Genomic DNA, 25937 nt, shown 5'->3' with positions numbered 1-25937 from the left:
ATGATCACCTGGTTTGCATGAAGAAACTTTCCTATTATGAAAAAGTAAATTCTCTCATCATAATCCCATTAATTAAAAATATCCATAGTAACGAGTCTTGAAACTGAGAAACAAATCAGTTTATGTATCAGTACATATACTTGAAAATAAATATCTACAGAGAGCTTTCGGGAGTATGTTTGACTCCCATTTTCAACCGAAGAGAGGAAACGAGCGGAGTCCTGAAAGCTCTCCGAAGATATTTATTTTTACATGTGCGTATGCACCCATAACTAACATGGATTTGTTTCCCAAATCCCATTAATCATTGCAACCAAGATGCTGAGAGACCAAGCAGAGTACTTTGAGACTGTAAGGAATAAGAAACCAAGTCTCTGATAGCTAGAGGCTTATAAAGGTTAATGCTGAAAACTTATGGCATGTCAAGCAAGGTGCTTGTATTAGGTAACTGTCTTTTGGCTTGGAAAAAGAAATACAATACACTTATAATGGAATGTTAGGAAACCAACCAAGGTATGACATGGTGAACATAACTTGCTGCTGCAAGGGTGAGGTTTCTGCCAGAAGATGACATAAGTCCGATTTAATAAGTACGCCGAGACACAATGAGTGACACAGAAAATAAAACACAAAATCACAGTAGTACTAGCAAGGCAGCACAACAGCCAAGGTGTAGAAAAGCCACTGGCATACGAAACAAAAATACTGTATTGTAGCAAATCACTATTACTCCTACAATAGCCTCAGAGAGTATGAATCATTGCATAAATGAAACCAGACATAAACTTGGGTACAATTAGGGGCAGTAACAGACAACTGATAGGAAAATACAAAACCAAAAACAATATATTACAAAAATACAGAATCAGTGTACGCCCCAAAAAATGACTGGAAATACTATACCAAATATCCCCTAAAAAATGTGATAATGAAAAACACGTATTGGGTATAAGAATAAAGCAAACACTGCATCAGAACTAAATTCTCGGGCTCAATGAAGGGATAATTACTCACTGAACTGCAGCTCAGCCAAAAAAAATATCCAGGTGACTGGAGAGCAAATGTTAAAAACTCAAACATGACTCATCAGCTACTGAGTGCACATCAATCAACTATACTGAGTGCACTGATGTGAAAAAGGGCTAACATACATGATGAGTATGTAATGGGAAAAGTTGAAATGAAATAATAATCAGCAATGGTATAGTCTATACTGGAACATAAAATTTGGGCCAGTAGCCAAACGGTGGGACCTATGAGGTCATTCAGCGATGAAAGGGAAATTGACAGTAAGAAGTTTTGAAAGGTGTAACTTATGAAAAATCTTGCAGTTGCACTATGAAACAATTGTTACAGTGGGTGGAGAATCAGATGGAAGAAAGAGAATATGAATGGAGGCACATACAGTAAAAGGTTAGGTTGCAGCTAGGGGCCGAAGGGAAGCTGCCAAGAACCTTATGTAATGCCTACATAGCAGCACATGAAGTGCACTGACAGCACTCTTTCCCTATGGGGGCAATGGTAAAGTGAGCCTCAGTGATCCAAAAGGTGCTGAGTGGAGAGAAAACTTTCTTCCATCTAACAAACAACAAACTGGTGAACCTCAGATTATTGGTACCACTAATGAATAGTTCACCCAGACATAGGAATGTTAAAGACATGAATACAGTACAGTGGTACCTCGAGATACGAAATTAATCCGTTCAGAGACGGCCTTCGTATCAAGAGTTTTTCGTATCTTGGAACACATTTAACATGTAAAATGGCTAATCCGTTCCAAGCCCTCCAAAAACACCCCAGTAAATTATATTTCCCAGGCCTAAAACACATGTTCTAGGTTACGACGGAGAAATATGACTCCAAAAAGACAAAATACTGTACATACTTGAGTATTATTCAACTGCATATAATGTTCAACCCCATTTTTACTGCATATATTAGGACTTTGGCATATGTCCCTTAGCAATAAGCCTAGCCTATGTTAGCGGTTGCTACTGTAGCCTAGTCTATGGTTCTGACATCGAACCTAAGAGCTAAAACTTAGAAATAATGCCATTAAAATGTATAAATAATCAGTATGTACTCATTTCAAATAATTATTAATTAATCATTAACTATAATACACAAACAAACAAAAAACAAACCTTCCAATCGATTGTTTACATTCAGATCTTACCCATCTTACGAGTATGGAATGAGCGCCAAGCAATCATTTTTCCTAGCACACAGTAAGCCATAAATTGTCATTAGTATCTCTCTTCAACTAATGAAACCACCAAACAGTATAATAACCATTCATTTCTATTCTTTATTCTATCTTTACCTAACGGAGATACCGAGTTACTGACAGCTATAATGAAACATATGTAATACGTATATGTAACGTAATAATAAAACAGAAGAAGAATTCTAAAAAATGCGTATTTGTTGGTAGTCTGATTTATTTTATATTTTATGATATCTAATTCAAATTTTTTTATTAAATGTATTGCATGTACTCATTTCAAATAATTATTAAGTAACCATTAACTATAATAAACAAACAAAAAAAAAGCTTCCAAACGTATGTTTACATCCAGCACTTATGAGTATCGAACGATCGCCAAGCAATCACTTTTACACAGTAAGCCATAAATTTTCATTATCTCTCTTCAACTACTGAAACTACCAAACAGTATAATAACCATTCATTTCTATTCTTTATTCTATCTTTACCTAATGTTTTTTTTTATTAAATGTATTGCATGAATAAGTTTCAATTTACAGCAAACCTTTTACCAATAGAATACTTAAAGCACAAGGGTAGATGCTGACCAATAGGAGAGCAGGACCTTATGGGGTGACTAGCATCAGGAACCAATGGGAGAGCGGGAGGAGGATGGTGGCGAGTTTACTCAGTTGGCGGCGCAAGGGAGTTTTCAAAATTGTTCTCGGTGGTCCGGGCTAATCTCGGACTTTATAGCAACAACCTTTCGTATCTTGAAAACTTTTCGTATGTAGAGCAGTAAAATTTTTCGTATTGGCTTTCGTAACTTGGATTTTTCGTAAGTTGAGCCTTTCGTATCTCGAGGTACTACTGTATAAGCATATAAATATGATACAGGGCTTGCACTGAAATTACAACCAGTTTATAAAAGAAAGCCACTTAAACCTTGATTAGTCATTGTGAGACAAATATCAACAACTAAATACTACCAAGAATGTGGAAACAACTGCCACAGGATCAGTCAGCAGAGAACCTACACTTAATTCATAGACTAAAGACTTGTGACTATGGAGTGAACACTTTTGGGGGTCCTAAACTTGAGTACTAAACTATATTACACAGCTTTAAAGTGGAATGACTGAATATGTGAGAAATAAAGCTGTAACATAAAAATCAAGACAAAACAAAGTTTTCACAGCAAGCTGAAACGATACCAGTTTTTCCTAAGTAGAGCAGATATTAACACCAGAAATGCATTTGTACCATGAGTACTAGTTTGTATTTTGGATTGTTAAGTCTTACACAATAAAGCATATAAATATAATAAAGTATGGCCATAGACCATTACAATGATGTAAAGGAGCATTAACAATTTGGAATCTAACCTGAAATGATGACATTCTTGTGACATCGTACACAAAGACAACGGCATGGACATTGCGGTAATAGTGTTGTACCATTGATCTCCGAAATCTCTCTTGCCCCGCAGTGTCCCATAATTGGAGCTGAAACAATTTTGATGAAAACATTCCTGTAATTTAATTATCCATTGTTCTGTACTAAATGGCATTTCTAAACTATAATTTATGATTTTCTTATTTGAAGTTTGGCAATTATGAAGAAAAAAAGTTTTATCCATCATTTGCTGGTTAATCTAAATAGTAAAACAATGGTGCTATGTGCTACATGAAGTTGTGATCATGAGAATCTCTTTAGCATAATAGTTTACATATACAAATTTTTAGATACTTCCTGTTTCAGAGACAAAGTATCTTTCTTTGACGTATATACATAGTATACCAAAACACACTTTTACGAAAAATCGGATTAATGCCACTGGAGCAGTACCTAACAAGAAGTAAGGCCTTCTTGCTAAGGGAAGCCAATCTTTCCTCTTAAATTTAACTCACTTCTTGAAAACTGCCTGTGGTCTGAAGACCTGTATGAACTAACGGACATGAAAGATAGGTGTAAAATATGTTTTGTATGTTTATGTAAAAATGACAAGTTGTCTTGAATTTTAAAATATTTAGGAAAGGAAACTGACACCTGAACTTTTCTAGTTGTTTTATGCCTCTGTAATCCAATGGTGATCAACTCTATGACTAGTTTGCTATACTATAACTCTTGCAGCTGTGTATAACATGGCTGTATGAACTATGCCAAGTACAGACACCACCCTACTTACAAACATTTGGAAATACAAACAAATTTTGTTTTACACACCTATTCTATACACACTGTACTGTGTGTACAGTATACATGTTGTGTTTTAGGATGAAAAATCAAAATTTTTAAAAGTAAACTGTATTTTTCCTAACTACACAAACCTAAGGTAATTTACAAAAGCAACTGATTATGGCAAAGCTGAAGCAAGGTTGTTATAAACTCTTCAACAATGTGGTTAGGTTTCAGATCGAGGGGTGGTTTGAGGTGGGCATTAGTGTAAAGGACCTCAGGTTTGTAGTTAGGAAAAATAAAATTTGCTTTTAAAATTTGTGATTTGTTTCTACATAGTATACAAACCCTTAATCCTTTACAAAAAGAAGACTCACTGGTTGTAGGGAGGAATCCGAGGCTCTTGAACTGACTGGAGTTAGGTGCTGGGCTGCTGCTACTGGTCAAATGAGCAAAGAGTGCCCCACCTTGGACAATTTGATTGAAGTATAAGAACTGCAGGATCAAGAACCAGATTTCTGGGCCTTTTCGTATGAGTGAAGAATCGTAACTCATACGAAAAAGGCTGGGAAGAATATTAAAAGTTTGGAGGCATTAAGGCAAAGATCCAAGAAGGTTTTGCCTTACTGTCAGTCTCTCCTTCCTCCCCTTGCTAGAGGAAGGAGCAGGATTGCTTCTATGATTCTAACAAGAAAAATAGAAAGGAAGTTTGATGTGTAGACTTACCGCATCAGACGCCAGTCTGGCAAGTGTAGGTTTAAGTCCTATTCTCAGCCTAAAGGAAGAAAGTAGAAGAATGAGCAAGGAGGAGGAAGAAAGGCCAGTCTCAAATCCTTCTCACCTCTAGAGCCACACATCTTAGGTGAGATGCAACTTGTCTTCGTAAAAGAGCCAGGTAAGAAAACACAACTTGTTGAGCAGCTGACACATGTCCAAGGAAAAAATGGTTCCATGGACTTCTGGGCAAAGACCAGAGGTAGGAAGACAAATGTGATCCTGATGAGACCACATCAATCTTCCAGTCTGATATATAATTTGGAATGCAAGGAAAGGACTAAGCCATTGATACCATGCGTTCTCAGAGAAAACGTACAAGTGATGTCACCAGCTGCAGAGAACCTCCTTCCGTTCTTCTCACAAAACCAGGAGAAAGACATGTCCTTAGACACTTCTCCCTTGGCGATTACGTACTAGTAAAAGGTTATCGACATCCATATCAAGTACAGCAACATGCTAACAGGACAAAGTAATGATTGATCTGGTTCATTGATTACAAAGTCCAAGGCACAGGGGATCATGGACTCGAACCTGGCAACAGGTGCCGAATGATTCAGAGTTCATTACAATATCTAAGACTGAGTCGAGACTCGATGCCCGCCTTTTGAAGAGTGATATAAAGACTATCCATGCAAATTCTCTAACCTCTTTGCCGATGCCAGAGAGAGACCAGATGTGGTCTTGAGAAACAAATCTGTCTAGTGATTCTCTCAAGGGTGTGTACAGTAAATCCAAAATGGGAGTCAAATGCCATCTAGACCTGAGGTCCTTGTCATGGCAAGACAGAGAAGTTTCTCATCAATAGTTGAATCTCAACTGAGGAGAAATAATACCTATATGCGTGCAATACCAGGCCAACTGTGGACCTACATTTTTCACAACTGAATCGGAGAGAGGTAACTCACGATTATGACCAGAAAAAAAGTCCCAACCAGCGAAGACGGCTTCAATTCCTGGAACGTCACAGAGGACTGAAAGAGTTATCCATCTATTTCCATTGCTGTGTAGTGAGAAAGCCTATGCTTGCAAAGAAAGCTGGATAGTCTTTTGGCTATGAGGATAAGGGGATTGTACTGCCTGAGGAACTGCCCTTGTGTCACTGGCACTGAAGGCTGGGTCAAGGAGGAACTCCTCTCGTTACCTTGGAAGGGTGACATGCAAAGTCTTCCTTCATTTATTTTCAATTCAGGGTGAACAATGTCTTTTGAACACCTATAAATTAGAAAAAAATGTAGAGAGAAGACAAAAACTGTTGTTTGTCTGAAAAAGTCCTTTTGAGTCAACACAGTGGCCCATGGGTCAGATGCAATGGAGCAGAAGACCTTCAAACTCCTGTTGTACTGGACAGTAAACAGAAAGACGATAAGGAGTCTAACGAGACATATCTCTCTCATGATTTTCTCAAGGATGTGGGCAAAGCACAAGACAATAACCCTAAATGAGAGTCAAATGCCATCCAGAGACCTTAGGTCTCTGTGATGGCAAGACAAAGAGGTTCCTCATTAATAGTTAACCCTTGACTGAGGAGAAACAGTCCCCGGTTATCAGCAAGGGTTCCATTCCCACGGCTTGATGATAAGCGAAAATCGCTGATAACCGAAAATCTGTGATTTTCGATCAGTGCCAATGGTCTATGATCCGCATCCATAACCAGAACTCAGAACATTTCGGCGCAAGACAAGCACCGTAAAAGCAGATCACTGATAACCGAGGCCACCGATAACTGTACCTGTACTAAAACAATCAAACTCTCCATGAGAAAGAAGTACGTAATCTATCCCTTCACTTGACTCCAGAGGCCGAGTTGCCTGCACTACAGTAACCCTCGAGCACCAGCATCTAAACTGAAACAGGAGAGAAATGAAAACCTCTTCTTTGGTGATAAATGCCACTTCAGGCAGTTCCCGGGTTACGACAAGTTCGGCTTACGACGTTCCGAGGTTAAGGCGCTTTTCAATTATATTCATCAGACATTATTTCCAGGGTTACAACGCCTACAACGCTGATCTGGCAGATGAAATATGACACCAAAAATGCAAAATAATCAATATTTGAAGGTTTTTTTATGAAAAATGCAATAAGAATGGAGTTTACTTAGTTTTCAATGCATCCAAAGCATTAAAAGTAAGGTTTTCTTAGGATTTTTTACGTGTTCCGGCTTACGACAATTTTCGGCTTACGACGCGTCTCAAGAATGGAACCCCCGTCGTAACCCAGGGACTGCCTGTACAGTGGTACCTCGAGATACGAAAGGCTCAACTTACAAAAAACTAGAGATACGAAAGCCAATGCGAAAGATTTAATGGCTCTACATACGAAAAGTTTTCAAGATACGAAAGGTTTCTGAAAGTCCGAGATTCGCCACCATCCTCCTGCTCTCCCATTGATTCCTGATGCTAGCCACCGCCATGAGATCCTTCTCTCCTATTGGACAGCATCCCTCCCAGCATGCATCTTATACGTACGTACGTGGTGGCGTCCCTACCCCGGCCACCTCGTACCAGATTCTTTATCGTACGCATGCGGCATTCTTTCGGTCCAACGATTTCATTTAGTAACGTAAATTTGTTAGTGATTTCGTTGTGCTACTTTATTGTGTTGTGTGAGAACCTAATTAGTATACGTACTACATAACTTAATTACGTACAGTATAGTCATGGGTCCCAAGAAAGTTGCTGAAGTTCACAGAAAGAAGAGAATGCTTTCTATGGAGAAAAAAATTGAATAAAAAAGTATGAAGAACTGGCTTGCGGTTCATGTGATCGCTAAGGAATACGGCCGAAATCCGTTGACGATAGGCACCATCCTTAAGCAGAACGAAGCCATCAAAGCAGCTACACCTTCCAAGGGCGTGACTATTTTGTCCAACAAGAGGAGCCATGTGCATAATGAAATGGAAAGGCTGCTTCTTGTATGGATTGAGGACAAAGAAATCGATGGTGATACGATAACCGAGACGGCAATCTGCCAGAAGGCCAGTGCTATTTTCGGCAATTTGATTGCCCAAGCCGAAAACGACAACGGAGAGGGGACATCAACGGCAACCCCAGAGTTCAAGGCTTCTCATGGGTGGTTCAAAAAATTCCGTAAACGGACTGGCATCCATTCGGTGGTGAAGAAATTGAAATTACGTAAAGTATAAAAAAGTAAAAAGAAATGTAAAAATCAAAAAAAGACAAAATAAATTTTATTTTAAGTTTTTTGTAAAGTTAAGTGCTACAGTTTTGTTAATGTGTTTTGTAAAGTTTAGTTTGTTTTTCTGACATTTTTTATGTGTTTTATAAAGTTAAGTGTACGTATCTGCCGTTTGTCCTCCTCCTCTGCCACCCCTTTCGGAGATAGCCTCACTCGAAAGGTAAGCTTCCACATTTTACGTACTGTAATATTTCTTGTTACCATGTTCATACACTAATATGATATTGTAATGATACAATAAAGTTTGTTCATACTTACCTGGCAGATATATATATAGCTGTATTCTTCCGAAGTCCGACAGAATTTAAAAAACTTATGACACACGTAGTGGGAGTCAGGTGGTTAGTACCCATTCCCGCCGCTGGGAGGCGGGTATCAGGAACCATTCCCATTTTCTATTCATATTTTTATTTCACACCTGTCTCCTGAGGGGAGGTGGGTGGGTACTTTGATTATATATATCTGCCAGGTAAGTATGAACAAACTTTATTGTATCATTACAATATAATTTTGTTCATGAAACTTACCTGTCAGATATATATATAGCTGAATCCCACCTTTGGAGGTAGGAAGAGACAGAACAGAAATTTAGGAAACATATGCATGCAGATGATTGATATCTTGGTTCCTTACCTGTTAGCATAGCTGACTTCGTGATTACTGTCACCCAAGTCTGCTTCTGCTTTACTAGAGTTGCCAGCAAGGTAGTGACCTGTGTAGCTGGTGCGCTCTAGATGATCTGTCATCGGGGGCGTGACCACGACGTGACTAGACCATTTGACCATACAATGAGGGCAACGAAGCAATAAAAACACCACCTGGCCTAGTCTACCAAAGGTTAGTCCCACTAAACTAGGCTAAAGGAAGGAAGATCCGCCTCAGGCGGTCGACCCCACAACCAAAAACACACAACATTAAAAACTCACCTAACCACTAAAGGATAGGATGAGTGCTACCTCCTGCCCCCAAAACAGTGTCTGCGGTGACGTATGGTCCAAGCGAATAGCAATGTTCGTATGTTGCTTTCACCTCCCACAGGTAGTGCGAAGCGAACACCGAGTTGCTCCGCCAAAAGGTGGCACTCAAAATGTCACTGAGTGCCATATTTTTGTGAAAGGCTACCGAGGTAGAAATAGCCCTCACTTCATGGGCGTTCACTTTTAAAAGCTTCATATCACTATTACTGGACAGGGAATGAGCTTCTTTAATGGTGTCTCTCAAGAAGAACGCTAGCGCGTTCTTAGACATAGGAAGATCTGGCTTCTTGACATAGCACCACAAGTTATCAGAAGGTCCTCTACAGTTCTTAGTCTTTTCTAAGTAGAATTTGAGAGCCCTGACAGGGCACAGGACTCTCTCTGGTTCTCGACCCACGATTTCCGTCAAACTCTTAATCTCTAATGTCTTAAACCCAATATGCTTGCTTATAGCCTGGATCTCGCTAACCCTCTTCGCCGTCGCCAGAGCAGTTAGGAAAACCGTTTTTCTAGTCAGGTTTCTAAGCGAAGCCGTGTGAAGCGGTTCGAAATGACTGGACATAAGGAACTTAAGAACTACGTCTAAGTTCCAAGATGGTACTTTCGGTTGAGGTACCTTCGTAGTCTCAAAAGACCTTAGGAGATCATGAAGGTCTCTGTTATTGGCCAAATCCGAAAGACTACCGACAGCACACTTCTGTAGCCCTTTATCGTCGGCACCGCCAATTTTACTTCCTTCCTCAAGTAAAGGAGGAAGTCCGCTATCTGGCTCACAGAGGTTGAGGTGAAGGAAATGCCCTTCTTTCTGCACCAACTTCTGAAAACAGCCCACTTGGATTGGTACACTGCAAGAGAGGAAGCTCTCCTTGCAGTGGCGATCGCTCTTGCCACAGGTCTTGAAAAACCTCTCGCTCTGGCCAACTTCTGGATAGTCTGAACGCAGTCAGACTCAGAGCGGGGAGGTTTTTGTGGTACCTCTCGAAGTGGGGCTGTTTGAGTAGATCTGTCCTTGGGGGCAGAGTCCTCGGAAAGTCTACCACGAAGGACATGACCTCTGTGAACCAGTCGGTCGCAGGCCAGAAGGGGGCGATTAGTGTCATCCTCGTTCCTTCTGTGCTGCGAATTTCCTCATACATCCCCTACGATCTTGAACGGTGGGGGAAAGGCGTACAGGTCTAGTCCCGTCCAGTCCCAGAGAAGGGCGTCTATTGCCACTGCTCCTGGATCTAGAACCGGTGAGCAGTACAGTGGAAGTCTCTTTGTTCTCGAAGTTGCGAAGATGTCCAAGAGAGGACGTCCCCAAAACTTCCACAGCCTCTGGCATACGTCCTGGTGAAGGGTCCATTCTGTCGGCAGCAGCTGACCTTGCCGACTGAGGGAGGTCTGCCACGGACGTTTTCTACTCCTGAGACGAACCTCATCAGGGATAGTAACATCGTGTGGCCCTCGCCCACAACAAGATCTCCTTTGCAAGGTAGAACAGAGACCGAGAGTGGGTTCCTCCCTGTTCTTTGAGGTATGCCAGAGCTGTGTGGTGTTGTCCGAGTTGATCTGCACAATCCTGTGAGAGACTTCGTCTTGGAAAAAACTGGAGCGCAAGATGAACTGCTGCCAGTTCCTTGAGGTTTATGTGCCAGGACACCTGTTACCCTCTCCAGGTGCCTGACACTTCCTTCCCCCCTAGTGTCGCTCCCCATCCCGTGGTAGACGCGTCGGAGAACAACACTAGGTCGGGGCTCTGAAGCTTGAGGGAAACTCCCTCTGTAAGCTTCAACGGATCGCACCACCATCTTAGGTGTTCTCTCACCTCTTCTGAGATCTCCAAGATCCCCTCCAGGTCGTTCTCGTGCTTCCAGTTGTCCGACAGGAAGAACTGAAGAGGTCTGAGGTGCAACCTCCCTAGGGAAACAAACTTCTCCAGCGAGGAAATGGTCCCCAGCAGACTCATCCATTCCCTCACCGAGCATGATTCTTTCCTTAGAAAGGCTGACACTTTTCTTAGCATTGTTGCTGTCGCCCCTGGGACGGAAAAGCCCGAAAAGCTACTGAGTCTATCTGAATCCCCAGATAGACGATGTACTGTGAAGGGTCAGATGTGACTTTTCGAAGTTTACCAGAAGTCCCAGGGACTTTGTTAACGTCAAAGTCATGTGAAGGTCCTCCAGACACCGGGCTTTCGAGGAGGCTCGAATGAGCCAGTCGTCTAAGTAGAGAGAGATCCTGACTTTCGACCAGATGAAACCATCTCGCAATGTTCATCAAAAAAAAAAAAGGTGGAAGACCATCGGTGCCATGTCAGTCCGAAACAGAGTGCCCTGAATTGAAAAACCTTCCCCCTTCAGGTCAAACCGCAGGTACTTTCTTGACTGGGGATGGATGGGGACGTGAAAATATGCGTCCTAGAGATCTAGTGACACCATCCAATCCCCCGGTCTTAAAGCCCCAAGCACTGACTGAGGCGTCTCCATCTTGAACCTCTGCTTGATGACTAAAGAGGTTTAGGTTGCTCACATCTAGGACTGGTGCCATCCTCCCAACTGCTTCGGCACCAGGAACAGTCGATTGTAAAACCCCGGGGATTCCAGGTCGAAAACCTGTTCTACCACTTCTTTTTCGATCATCTGATCGAGCAGATCGAAAAGAACTTGTTGTTTTTCCCCCCAGTACGAGAGCGACATATCCCTGGGTGTCATAGACAGCGGGGTGATTTCAGGAAAGGGATACAGGTAACCCTTTTCCAAGATGTTCAGCGACCATGCGTCCGCACCTCTCTCTCTCCAGGCTTTTGCAAATAGCTGAAGTCTGGCTCCTACTGGTGACTGAAGGACTTCTATTTCACTTCTTGCCCTTTGGAAGCGCAGGGGCTCTGCTCTGGAAGTGCCTCTTCCTCGAGGGGCCGGTCTCGAGGAAGATCCACCTTGAAAGGGCTTCGATTTCTTCGCAATCGGAACTCCCGAAGAAGTCGAAGGGCCTACAGATCTTCAAGACGATTGGGCGAGGAGATCCTGCGTAGCTTTTTCCTGTAGACTAGTTGCAAGGTCCTTAACTATAGCCTGGGCGGGGGGAAGAGATGATCCGAAAGAGGAGCAAAGAGCAACTCTGTCTTTTGCGAGGGGAGAACTGACTTCGCAGTAAAGTTGCAAAACAGGGATCTCTTCTTCAAGAGTCCTGTGCAAAAATGCGCAGCCAGCTCCTCTGAGCCATCCCTGACGGCCTTGTCCATACACGACATGACGCTGGACAGCTCCCCCAGGCTAATCGAATCGGGACTCCGAGACTTGGTATCCAGAACTCCAAGACACCAATCTAAGAAGTTAAAGCTCACTTAAGGCAGCTCAGCCTTTAAGGCATGTACATTTATTTGTCTCTAGGCTGCAACCTGACACTACTTCAGAGATGCTTCTTGGCCAGTTTCTCGCATAGCGGGGGTGTCACGACGGTAGAGTGCGAGCATGTTGAACAACGATTCACTCACTATTGATCTTTCAAAGTCATTATTAAAGAAATGCCACAAAGTAGGGTCAAGGATTTGTACAAACCAGAAAGTTGGGGTAAGGATATTCTGGTCCGTCGTTGGTATGATTAATCTCAATTTCCTTCTCTTTATAAATGGATTTAAGATTTACATCTTATAACTGTAGATCAGTTAGAAATTGCCATTTTGATGTAGCCAAATTAACTCATGTTTCTGATATAGTCTGTCTGCAGGAGACTTGGCTACTGGTGCAGGAATCAGACTACCTGAATAGAATAAATTCTGAATTTGCATATTATGCAGTTTCCCCAGTTGATTTATCGAGGGAGTTGCTGGCTGGTCGTCCTTACGGGGCGTTGCTTTTCTGTACCGAAAAGGGCCTTGCCTCTTGTACAGCGAGTGGACAACCTCAGATGACAGACTAATTTTGTATTGACGTGTCTATAGAGGAAAGTTGTATGAGGATTATCAACTGTTATCTTCCATACTCAGACGGACTGATTGTTTAGCAAAAATACACTGTCTTATGTCAGATCACCCAAATGGAAAGGTTTTTGTAGTTGGTGATTTTAACGCTCACCCTGAATCACGGTTTGGTAACGAGCTGAAAGACTTTTGCACCCATTACGATTATGTCTTTTGGTGATGTTGTTGTGATGCCCTCCGACACTTACACTTGGGTGAGTGACACAACGGGCCACACCCGTTGGTTAGACCACCTTGTCTGCCCTCCTAGTCTTCTAACGCACATTAACAATATGTGTGTGTTGCATTCCATTATTGGATCAGACCATCGTCCTCTTTCATTTTCTTTGGAGGTCTCACAACTACCTACGCTGGTAGAAATGAATGACGGTAGTCAGACGAAGTTTTATCTCGGGGATCTACTGGTATACAGAGGTAAATCTGAAAGAAGCTTTTGAAAAACATTGAGTTGCCTTTGGAAACTCTACAATGCAACACAAGATCATGTCAAAAACGAAGATCAATTTTAGAGCTATTGAGAAATTTCTTTTGGACTAATTAGTGCACTTCAGCGGTCGTCTGAGTCTAAGGAGACGAATCACAGAGGTTTCAACCATATTCCTGGTTGGAATGACTTTGTAAAGGAATTCCATCATGAAGCACGGGATGACTATTCAGCATGGAAGGAATCTGGTAATCCAAGGGAGGGATATTTCTATGATAAAATGAAATTTTCTAAAGCTCAGTTCAAAGGGATGTTCAGATTTTGTAGGGAAAATGAGGAAGATAAATTAGATCAAATAAAATTGCTACAAGTCTGAATGGAGTATGAAGAAATTTTGGAGAGAAATAAATAAGAAAAGAAAATCCCGAACCTTCTTACCTGACATAATAAATAATGTGAGTGGTTATGAAAACATTGCCGAGTTATGGAAAGAACATTATTCTGAGCTGTTTAACGACCCTACTCATCCTGTTCCAGACCCAAAGAAAAATCAAGGTCAGCGAGATGTTACAGGGACAAATTTCAATGAAATATCGAATGTCTTTAAATTCTTTGAACACTTCAAGTAGCCCTGGACATGACGGGCTGACCCTTCAGCACTTAACTGAGGCTCATCCGGTACTTAGAGTTTTACTAAGTTTATTCGTCACTTCCTGTTTCTGTCATCCCTACTTACCGAGAGCTCTTATTCTGTTATACTCTCTCCTTTTTGATCAAAGATAAAAATGTGGACAGTTCCAATTATAGGCCGATTGCTCTAGCCACTGTTATCTCAAAAGTTTTGGAAGCGATTATATTGGAGAGATGCAAAAAGCACTTATTGACAAGTGACAACCAGTTCGCTTACAAATCCAATCATGGAACGGAAATGCCAGTTCATATTCTTAAACACGTAACCGAGAGTATAATGCTCGTAAAACACCTGTATTTGCTTGTTTCATGGATATGTCTAAAGCCTTTGATAAAGTGTCTCATAAGATGTTGTTTAAAGTACTGTCAGAAAGAAATGTTCCTTGCTATATTATTAAACTGCTCGGTGAGTGGTATAAAAATCAACAAATGATTGTCAAATGGGGCCATGTATTTTCGATGAATGAATTTTCCACTTCATGTGGAGTGAGACAGGGAAGTTTACTTTCACCTTACCTGTTCAATGTATATATGGGATGACCTCTCACATAGGCTGAGTCAAATTAAAGTGGAATGTTATTTAAACACATGATTTAAATCATTTGTTGTACGCTGATGATATTGTTTTATTTGCTCCTTCAGTAAGTGGGTTGCAGCTGCTTATAAAAATTTGTTGTGATTTTATGTCTGACAGACTTCTATTGTTAAACGTAAGGAAGACCAAATGTATAATTTTTTCTAAGAGTAAGATCTGCCCAAGTAATATATCACCTATTGTTGTTAACTATGCACATATAGATTTTCGTACAGGAAATAAAGTACCTAGGATATTAATCTTACTGCTCAAAATTCGGACGACGCCCATGTAGAATATTGGAATAGAGGTCTATGTGCAAGGGCAATATGATTTCAAGGAACTTTTTAAATGTAGCGAAGATGTCAAGAAAATGCTTTTTCAGAGCTTTTGTACAAGTTTTTATGGCATATCTTTGGTTGTCAGAGCAAAACAACGAACTATGAATAAGCTGAGAGTTTGTTACAACGATAGCCTACGAAAGACTTGGGCATTCCGAGGCATGCAAGTGCATCTGCTCTTTTTGTGGCTTTTGGTCAGCCATCTTTTTCAAGACTGAGACGCAAAAACATAACATGCTACTTGCAAAGGCTGAAGAATTCCGAAAACTGTATTATGAAGAGGGTTGCCCACCCACCCGTTTACTTGCATAATTCAATTATTTTCAAACACTGGAAAAGCCTCATTTATGCTTAGTGCATTTGGTGTGCTCTTTATGCAAGAATATAGTATTTCTTTGTTTTGTTCTGATGCTACATATGTATGTGCCCTTTTAGTAGGAAGAATCATTTAGCTTCATTATCCGCATCTCATTCATATCATAATTTTTCACTTCTCTTTCATAATCATTTCTCATACTTATTCTAAATTTTGTCCTCCTTGGAGTGTGGAGGACTTTTTTATGTAATTTGTGTGTGCATATTTTATGTATTTGTCTATGGCCTTTTATGTCCGAAATAAAGCATTTGAATTTAAATCAAGACCTCTAACGTCCGAAAGAGGCCTTTAAGGTGATAATCCATCTCCATCGTAGACCAAGTCACTTTGGATGAAGAAAGGAGGGACCTCCTCGAGGCATCCACAAGACTTGCAAAGTCTCCTTGTGCAGAAGAGGGAAGTTTGAGACCGACGTCCTCCCCTGTCTCATACCACATCCCTGCTTTTCCGCTAAGCCTAGAAAGGTGGAAGAGCAAACGAGGTCTTGCCTTGAGCCTTCCTTCTCTCCATCCAGTCGTGGACTTTACAAAAAGCCTCTTAGTCGAAAGGGACTTCTTCATTCTAACAACCCCGAAACTTTGTGACCTTAGAAGACGAAAGTTGAGAGAGAGCGAGGAGCTGCAGGTTGAAGGTGTCTCCGAACGCAGACTGAAGAAGGCGAGTCAAGACCTGGTAGTCTGAAGAGACAGGAGCCAGCGGTTGCTCATCATCAGCTTCTTCTGAAGCCCGCTCACCTCACCTTCCGACACAGGTGAAGTAGGAGGAACTAGTGACGATTACATGACCCTCAGGTCCAAGTCTCAAAACCGGAACGTTGTGCGAAGTCGAAGGTAAGCAGACTCATGAGCATGTAAAGGCGAAGATGGAACACGGTGCACCTCTTGAAGGCGTGAAGAATCTTGAAGAGAGTCCTCAAACACGCGCGGGCGTTGACGAGCGTCCACCCGAGCGTCAACTGGCGCGCGCCTGGCGTCCACTGGCGCGCGCCTGGCGTCCACTGGCGCGCGCCTGGCGTCCACTGGCGCACTCCTGGCTTCTACTGGCGCGCGTTTGGCGTCCACTCGTGCGCGCCTGGCGTCCATTGGTGTCCATTGGCGCGCATTTGGCGTCCACTGGCGCACACCTGGCGCCCACTGGCGCACGCCTGGCGTCCACTGGCGCTCGCCTGGCGTCCGGCCGAGCGTCAAGATCAGGCTGAGCTTGAACAGAAGTGTCCAAAAAAGCGTCACCCTCTCTACAGGTGTCAAGCTTACGAGCAGGAGAAACCACCCTATGCGAAGAGCGAGAAACAACCATCTTCGTCACTCTAGAAAGCCGCTGGGGAGCCGCACGAACTCTAGAAGGCGACAATACAGGAGACAGAGACGAGCGAGGAGACGGAGAGGGAGACTGCCTGGATCTCTTGACGGGCAGCCTGTCATCCTTCCTCCGACGACGTGGTTCCGTCTCTCTCTTGGCATTCACACAAGCAAGTTGCTGCTGTAAAGAGCGAAGAATCTTCTCAGTAGGAGAAGGCTCCCTCTCAGGGAGAGGGGCTGATCCTGTGAGAAGGCGAGGGGCGAGGGGACGCCTTTTTTTTCTTCCGTTCTCACAGGAACCGCCACTGAGCGAACTCTGAGCGACTGGGGTGCTCGAAGGAGTCATCATCTGATGACGACCTACTCCTCTCCTGCGGCGGGAAGGCCGCGAAGGCACTGTCAGGTGAAGACCGCAGTTCAGCAGCAAACCCAGGACGTAAAGCGTCCCGTTCACCAACGCTCCTCTTCAACGGGCGTGAATCCGACTGAGAGCTCCACCCCTTATGCGGGGAGGAAGCCTCAGATGAAGAAAAGCACTGAGGAGGCGTGCACGCGCACGCTCCTTGGCAGTCTGGGTAGCGTCAACAGAAACTGCCGAAGGCACGTCAGATCGGTGGGGGTTCCCCGTAACCCTCCTTCAGCTTTCGACATGCCCTCTCCCTGAAACCTGGGAGTCCAGCAGAGGTCCAGGCCTAGAGGCGAAATGGGGCCGATCTGACGCCACAACACAAGGGACACTGTCACTGCACTTCGCAGTTTCACTTTTGCCTTCTAAGGCGAGCACTTTCAATTCCAGATTGCGTATCGACTCTAGAATCAAAGCAAGGGCATTACCCTCCACATACACTGTTTCAGGGCCCGAAGGCGGCACTACAGGGTTAGGAGAAGTAACTACAACAGGAGGGTTAATAGGAGAAACATGAATTTCCTGACGTTTACCTGAAACGCTCCTGGAGGAAGACCACCTCAACCTATTACGCTCAAGCTTGCGAAGATAGGTTTCATACACCTTCCACGCAGAATCAGAAAGACATTCACACTCCTTGCAACGATTCTCATACAAACAATCATGCCCTCTACAACTCTTACACAATGTATGTGGGTCTACCGATGCTTTCAGTAGCCTACCTCTACATTCATCCCTACTACAAAACCTGGCGCTAGCCAAACTAGACCCAGACATCTTAGTTTTAAGAGAAATCAAGCCAAAATCCAATTAATTCCACAAGTAACGTGTGCCTAGCCACCGATCCAAAGTCAAAATACCAAAAAATCAATCGGGATACTTAGTAGCCAAAAGTTTCCTAAATCCAAGACGGAGGTGCTGAAAACAGATGTTTACAGCAACGGCGACAGAAAAAATATGAATAGAAAATGGGAATGGTTCCTGATACCCGCCTCCCAGCGGCGGGAATGGGTACTAACCACCTGACTCCCACAACGTGTGTCGTAATTTTTTTAAATTCTGTCGGACTTCGGAAGAATACAGCTATATGTATATCTGACAGGTAAGTTTCATGAACAAAATACACTTTATTTACAGATTTTGCATTTTTGTTATTAATTTAGGTATTGAATGGTCCAAATTGTTGTAGTACTATATATGAAGTTTTTATGTTAAAACAAAGTTTAATGTATACTTACCTGGCAGGTATATATAATTTAATGCTCACCCTCCTCCCCTCAGGAGACAAGGTTCAGAGAAAAATCTGGCCCAAGTGGGAACAGTTCCTGGCGCTAGTGCCACGGTAACAGGGTGATGGTATCCTGAACTACGAATAGGTTACTAGCGTTTGCCGCGAGTTTTGAAAATTTCTGCCAGGTGGAACAGAGAATATAGCTATATATATACCTGCCAGGTAAGTATACATTAAACTTTGTTTTAACATAAAAACTTCATTTTAATTTATGACACTTACCTGGCAGGTATATATATAGCAGATTGACACATTTGGAGGTGGGTCAATGACAGCAACATTGTTAGAGTATAAAAAATTAAAATTATTAATTTACTCTAGGTTCCTTACCTGCTAAGGTAGCTGACTTCATAGGTCCTGCCTCTCAGTCTGCTTAAACCTTAAGAGCTCTCAACAAGGAAGTGTCCTGTATGTTGAAGAAGCTAAGACTGAAACTGACAACTGGGCATGACCAATGTGTTGACAGAACCCTACAGCCCTCTTATGCCACGGCATTCAAGCTTAGTAATAGATCAAGTCCTGAACTACACACACACACACCACACCAATATAATACAAACCAGACTGATAAAAGTAAACACACTTTTCTCAGACGACCAATAAACACAAACACCATCACCTGAATAAAATAAAATTAGCTTAAAAAGAAGGGTTTATGGGGTGGTAAACTCCTTTGCCCAATACTGTACCCGAGGACACGTATGGACCTAGCGTCTGACAATTATCAAAGGTTGTCTGAATATCCCTCAGATAATGAGATGCAAATATTGAATTCGTTCTCCAAAAGGTAGATTCAATCATTTCTTTGAGGGCTAAATTCTTTTTAAACGCCAATGAAGTCGCCACTGCCCTGACTTCATGAGCCTTCACTTTCAAGATACTGAAGCTCTGTTCTTGAACACAAACCTGTTGAGCTTCTCTAATTAACTCTCTCAAATAAAAGAAAGCTAGAGCGTTCTTTGTCATGGATCTTACTGGGGTCTTTAACTGAGCACCAAAGAGCATCAGAAATTCCCTCTGATCTCTCTTGTTCTTTCTTTAATGTAAAACCGTAATGCTCTCACTGGGTAGAGAACTCTTTCTTGCTCATGTCCCACTAACCCAAGACATCAAAGGATCTTGGCCAAGGATTCGCAGGGTTCTCATTCTTGGCCAAGAAACCTTCCTGGAATGAACACACTGCATTACCATGTCTCCATCCCACTTTCTTTGAAATGGCCTGAAGCTCACTAGCTCTTTTAGCCGTTGCCAAAGCGACTAAAAAAGATAGTCTTCTTAAGACACATCTCTCAGAGAGCTTTTCTCTAAAGGCTCGAATCTACTAGAGGTTAGATGCCTCAAGACAACATCGAGGTTCCAAGCAGAAGGCCTGCATTGCGGCTGTTTCTTAGTACCAAATGACCTAATCAGATCTCTAAGGTCCAAATTATTAGAGATATCAAGATCTCTGTGTCTAAACACTGAGGTCAACATACTCTTATAGCCTTTGATTGTAGACACTGACAATCCTAAGTCCTTCCTTAAGTATAGGAGGAAGTCTGCGATTTGGGTCACAGAGGTACTAGATGAAGACACTTTCCTCTTCCTACACCACTTACGGAAAATTTTCCCACTTCGACTGATATACTGCGATTGTGGAGGTTCGCTGGCTCTAGCCACTGCACTGGCCACCTCTCTAGAATATCCCCTCGCTCTGACAAGACTTTCGATAGTCTGAACGCAGTCAGACCCAGAGCGAGGGTATTCTTGTGAAATCTGTCGAAGTGGGGTTGTCTGAGTAAATCTACTCTTAGAGGAAAAGTTCTTGGTGTATCTATTGTCCATTCCAGTACCTCTGTGAAACCAACTTTGGGCCGGCCAAAAACAAAAAGAGCTATTAAGGTCATCCTCGTTCCTTGGCTCCCTGAATTTCTTCATAACTTTCCACCCAGTACTGAATGGAGGAAAAGCGTAAACGTCTAGGTTTGTCCAATCCATCAGGAAGGCGTCGACCGCCACTGCTTCCTGATCTGGAACCGGAAGAGCAATAGGTTGGTAATCTTTTTGTTCTGGCTGTCGCAAAAAAGATCTACTACCCGGACGGCCCCACAACTTCCACAGGCTCTGACATACCTCCAGGTGCAACGTCCACTCTGTCGGTAGAAGTTGTCCTCTTTCTGCTCAACAGGTCAGCTCCCACATTCTTATCCCCCTGGATGAACCTGGTGAGCAAACGACGTTCCTCTTCCGCCCAAAGTAGGACTTCCTTTGCCAGCATGTAGAGGGGAAAGTAGAATGAGTCCCTCCTTGTTTGCGGATGTATGCCAGAGCCGTGGTGTTGTCCGAGTTGATCTGCACTGTCTTGTCTCGAATCAACTCTCTGAAGTGCTTCAAGGCCAAGAAAATCGCCATCAGTTCCTTCCTGTTTATGTGCCAACTTGTTCTTCCTCGTTCCAAAGACCCGACACCTCCTGATGGGCCCTAATGTCGCTCCCCAAACCTGCGTCCGACGTGTCGGAAAAACAAGATGAGGTTTGGGTTTTCTTCTGTTGAAGCGGACATCTCTTCTGCTTAACCCTGCCTGGGGTTAGCCACCAACTTAATTCCTCCTTCACTTTGGCAAGAATTAGAAAACTGGAAGGAATCCGGTTGCGATTTTCTTGGCCATGAATCTTCCAGGAAAAACTGTAGAGGTCTCATGTGCAGTCTTCCTAGAGAAATGAACCTCTCTAGCGAAGAGTGTGTGCCCAGTAGACTCATCTACTCTCTTGCTGAGCATCGGTTTTTCTCTAGGAAGTCCTGCACCTTCCGAATGCATAGGGCTTGCCTTTCGAGGGACGGAAAAACCCGAAAAGTCGCTGACGATATCTGAATCCCCAAAATAGACTATCTGTTGCTTGGGATTCAAACTGCGACTTTTTTTCCCACCCCAGGTTTACCACAAGACCTAGGTCTTTTGCTAAGTCCAACGTTGTTTCAGGTCCTCCAGCATTGAACTTTCTCGATTGGGATCTTATCAACCAGTCCCGGTCAAATAAAAAAATTACACTCTGATCCCTCTTAGATGCAGCCATCTTGCTACATTGGACACATCCTCGTGAACACTTGGGGGGCTGTGCAAAGGCCGAAGCACAGGGCCTTGAATTGAAAGATCCTGTTCTGAATCACGAACCTTAGATACTTCCTGCTTCCTGGATGAATCAGAATATGGAAGTATGCGTCTTGTAAGTCCAGGGTAACCATCCAGTCCCCTGAACGTACCGCTGCCAGTACTGAATCGTTCGTCTCCATAGTGAATTTGGTCTTTTCCACGAAAACATTCAGTTGACTTACGTCCAGCACTGGTCTCCATCCTCCCGAGGACTTCGCAACCAGGAATAGCCGGTTGTAAAATCCTGGAGATTCGTGATCCAGAACAGGTTCTATGGCTCCTTTCTCTAGCATGGAAGAGACTTGCTCCCACAGAGCCTTTTTCTTCACTAAATCGTTGTAATTTGCCCCCAGGGCTCTCGGAGATGTTGCGAGAGGGAGGTTTCTTTAAGAAGGGAATTGTACCCTTCCCGAGCTACGTTGACGGCCCAGGGAATCTGCCTTCATGTTCTGCCAAACTTCCCAAAATTCTTGAAGTCTGGCTCCTACTGCTGTCTGGAGGACTGAGTTCTCATTGTTTAGAGGTTGGTTTTGGCTCCTCTTTTCGCTGGTACTCTATTGCCTCTAAAGGCGGGTCGTGGCAAAAGTTCTGCCTCGAAAGGGCTGTTGAGAAGGCCTTGTTTGAGGGCTAAGTTCTTTTGGAGTTTTCTTCACCAACTTGGATGGTAAAAACTTCCTTACCGATGAAGAGAGCCAATCTTGAGTGGCCTGAGAAAGCGCCAGAGCTATATCCTTAATAACCTCTGACGGAAACAGTTGGTTTGAAAGGGGAGAGAACATCAACTCTGATTTCTGTGCGTTGGAAACGCCTTTAGAAGCGAATGAGCACAAAAGCGACCTCTTCTTCAAAACTCCTGCAGCGAACAATGAAGCCAGTTCATTTGCTCCATCTCTGAGACCCTTGTCCATGCAGGACATAATGCTCTTAGCCACTTCCATATCTTGTGCATTTTCGTCTTCTAAGGAATTCGCCAACGCTCCCAATGACCAATCTAGAAAATTGAAGACTTCGAAAGTCCTAAAAATTCCTTTAAAAAGATGGTCAAACTCGGACGAAGTCACCCAGACGTTGGCAGACTGCAACGCCTGTCTGCGCGAACTGTCCACTATACTGGAGAAGTCCCCCTGGGAGGAGGCAGGTACTCCCAGGCCAACAAGACTTTCTCCAGTAGCATACCATACCCCAGACTTAGATGCTAACTTGGCTGGGGGAAAAGCGAAGGAGGATTTCCCCGCTTCTTTCTTGTCCTTCAGCCAGTTATTCACTCGTTGCAGCGCCATCTTGGCCGAAATCGACAGAGTCATCTTGAGAAAAGAGGACTTCTTAGGAGTCTTAGTCTTAGAAAACTGAGACAGGGGAGATAAAGGCGCCGTAGGCTGAAATTCCCCTTCAAAAATAGACAGCAGACGTGAAGTAAGGATCTTGTAATCCGAAGACGGTTCGACATTCTTCTCTTCAACAAAGTCCACTTCTTCTTCTGCTGAAGAAATGTCTTGCAGATCACTATCGTTGTGATGCTTTGCTGATGGATTAACGTCCTGCCGCCTGCGTCCTGCCACCAACGAAGTCTCTGCGTCCTGCCGTCTGCGTTCTACAACCACAGAAGAAACGATGTGCTGCCGTTTGCGTCCTGCGTCCTTCGAAACACGTCTACTTCCTGCCGCCTGCGTCCTGCGTCCACTAGCAGTTCCGCGTACTGACGTTTGCGTCCTGTTTCTTCCGAAACAATCTTCTTCTTCCTGCGTCCTGCGTCGTGGAACACTACGCGATCGCCCGTCTTCGTAGAGCCCGTGCGTCCTAAATCCTCGGCACGCAAACACTTGTCTTCCGTCTTCTTGGAAGACTTAACGGGAAGGAAATCGTTCTTACGCCTTGCACGTCCTTGCAAAGGAGCATCCCATGAATCGACGAGAACTGCAAGCTTAGACTGCATTTCTCTTAAGAAATCCTTCGTACTATCTTCCTGACGAACAGCCGTAGGAGAAGGAGGAAGACGAGAAGGAATAGGACGCAAAGGAGAGCGATCTTGGACTCTACCCGAAGGAGAGAGAAGAGGCAAGGACAAGCAAGAGGACTGGGGGGAGTCTCTTGACGAAATCCAGGAACGTACGGGCCGTACCGAGTCTTCTTTCGAACGCACAATCTTCTTCCTCTTGGTCGGAACCATGTCCTCGTCATCTGAGGAAGACAAAACCTCCGGGCTGCTCCAAGCTTCACGATAGTGAGCACGTCTATCTTGAGTAGTTGATGTCCTTAACGTCCTTTTGAGGGGGCGAGACACTACCGAGTACCAATATGTTCGCGCTTCTTGGATGTCGAAAACCAGCAGAGGACGCACACTTCCCAGTTACGCCTTTTCTGCGGCGAACTGCAACAGCCTGGGATCTTACAACAGGACTGTCCGAAAAGACGCCTGACCGTGGTAAAACCTCTCTCGCCTCCCTTCGACTGTCGACATGCCTTCTCCCTTGGGTCTGGGAGCTTGACAGAGGTCTAGGTCTAGGAGCACGAGAGAGACGATCAGACGCCCCCTCCACTACACTTTCACTGACATCAAAAGCACTCACTTTATCCGTAAGACGCTGTATTTGGTCACCCATGGACGCAAGGGCAGCGAGCACCTTAACAATCTGTGTATCGTTCGTCCCCTCCGATACAGCAGCAGGTGCAGGAGATACCTAGGGAGAAGGAACTACCAACTCTACGTTAGAAGGAGCTGGAGAGGAAACACATTCACTCCTTTTACTGGAAGTATTCGACTACTCACTAAGAGAAAACAGATCTCCTTACACGATCTTTCTCAAGCCTTTCAACATATTTCATAAATATCTTCCACTCCTTCTCTGACAAATTCTCACACTCAACACACCTACTCTCCCAAGTACACACATTCTCTCTACACTTCTTGCAAATGGTATGAGGGTCGACCGAAGCCTTTGGCAACCTTACCTTACATCCCTCTTTCACACAAACTCTAAACATACTACCAGTGTCAGACATCTTCAAAGAACAATCCAAAGCGAATGCCAAGCTAACGTTTCCAAGTACGATACCAAAAATTCCATGAAAAGTCAGCAACGAGAAGAAAATCCTAGCAGGGAACCACCAACAATGTTGCCGGTTCGGCTGGCAGAAAAAATCTGGCCCAAGTGGGAACGGTTCCTGGCGCTAGCGCCACGGTAACGGGGTGGTGGTATCCTGAACTACTAATAGGTTACTAGCGTTTGCCGCGAGTTTTGAAAATTTCTGCCAGGTGGAACAGAGAATATAGCTATATACGTATATACCTGCCAGGTAAGTGTCATACATGAAATTCATTGTTTATAGGTCAATTTAGCTTTATAATGAAATTTACTGGGGTGTTTTTGGAGGGCTTGGAACGGATTAGCCATTTTACATGTAAAATGTGGTCCAAGATACGAAAACCTCATGACACGAAGGGCGCCTCGGAACGGATTAATTTAGTATCTCGAGGTACTACTGTATTGTGGTTTTGTTGTTTAACAACACAACTGGGTGCATCAAAATCAAATCCCAAAACTCTCGGGAGGCCCAAAATGCTGCCTTGAGTTTCAGGATATCGACGAGGAGGTACTTATCATCTCGGTCACACACCTGAAAACAACGGTCCTACAGGTATGCACCTATTCCTTGGTCAGTGCATCTGATCACAGATTCATATTGTGAGGAGGATATACGAGTATGTATACAGGCAGTCCCCGGGTATCAGCGGACTCAGTTAATGGCGATCCGGTTTCATGGCACCATAATGGGCAGAGTTCCAGTTATCAGCGCCATGAGGTGCTAATAATAGAGTTATGGCACCATAACATACCTAACAAGAGGCACCATTAACCAAAACTTGGCTCCATAAGCACCATAAATCGCCAAGTTTTGGTTAATGGCAGTTTTCACTTACTAGCACCCCACCAGGAACAGAACCTTGGCCAATAACCAGGGACTGCCTCTGTTCAAATGTTCCTGTTGATCAAGCACCAGCCTCATTCTTTCCTCATCATTCGAGATAAAAGGATTAAGGACTGGAAGCAGACCTTCATTCTCCATTGTAATGCTACCACTATCATGAAATATCTGAACTTCTAATACAGTGGA

At 43.5% G+C, this 25937-nt stretch overlaps 1 protein-coding gene across 1 annotated transcript in view; it reads right to left on the bottom strand.

Annotated features, from left to right (window-relative positions):
* The window catches only part of LOC135213741 (ras-related protein Rab-33B-like), a 60763-nt gene that overhangs the window by 5100 nt on the left and 29726 nt on the right, over positions 1 to 25937 (bottom strand). Inside the window, exon 5 of the mRNA XM_064247869.1 lies at positions 3592 to 3711. Coding sequence (XP_064103939.1) covers positions 3592 to 3711 — 120 coding nt within the window. The remainder of the gene's footprint in view (positions 1 to 3591; positions 3712 to 25937) is intronic.

This window comes from Macrobrachium nipponense, chromosome 43 (genome assembly GCF_015104395.2).
Source record: "Macrobrachium nipponense isolate FS-2020 chromosome 43, ASM1510439v2, whole genome shotgun sequence".
NCBI lineage: Eukaryota > Metazoa > Arthropoda > Malacostraca > Decapoda > Palaemonidae > Macrobrachium > Macrobrachium nipponense.
This window is presented reverse-complemented; position numbering and strand designations above follow the sequence as displayed.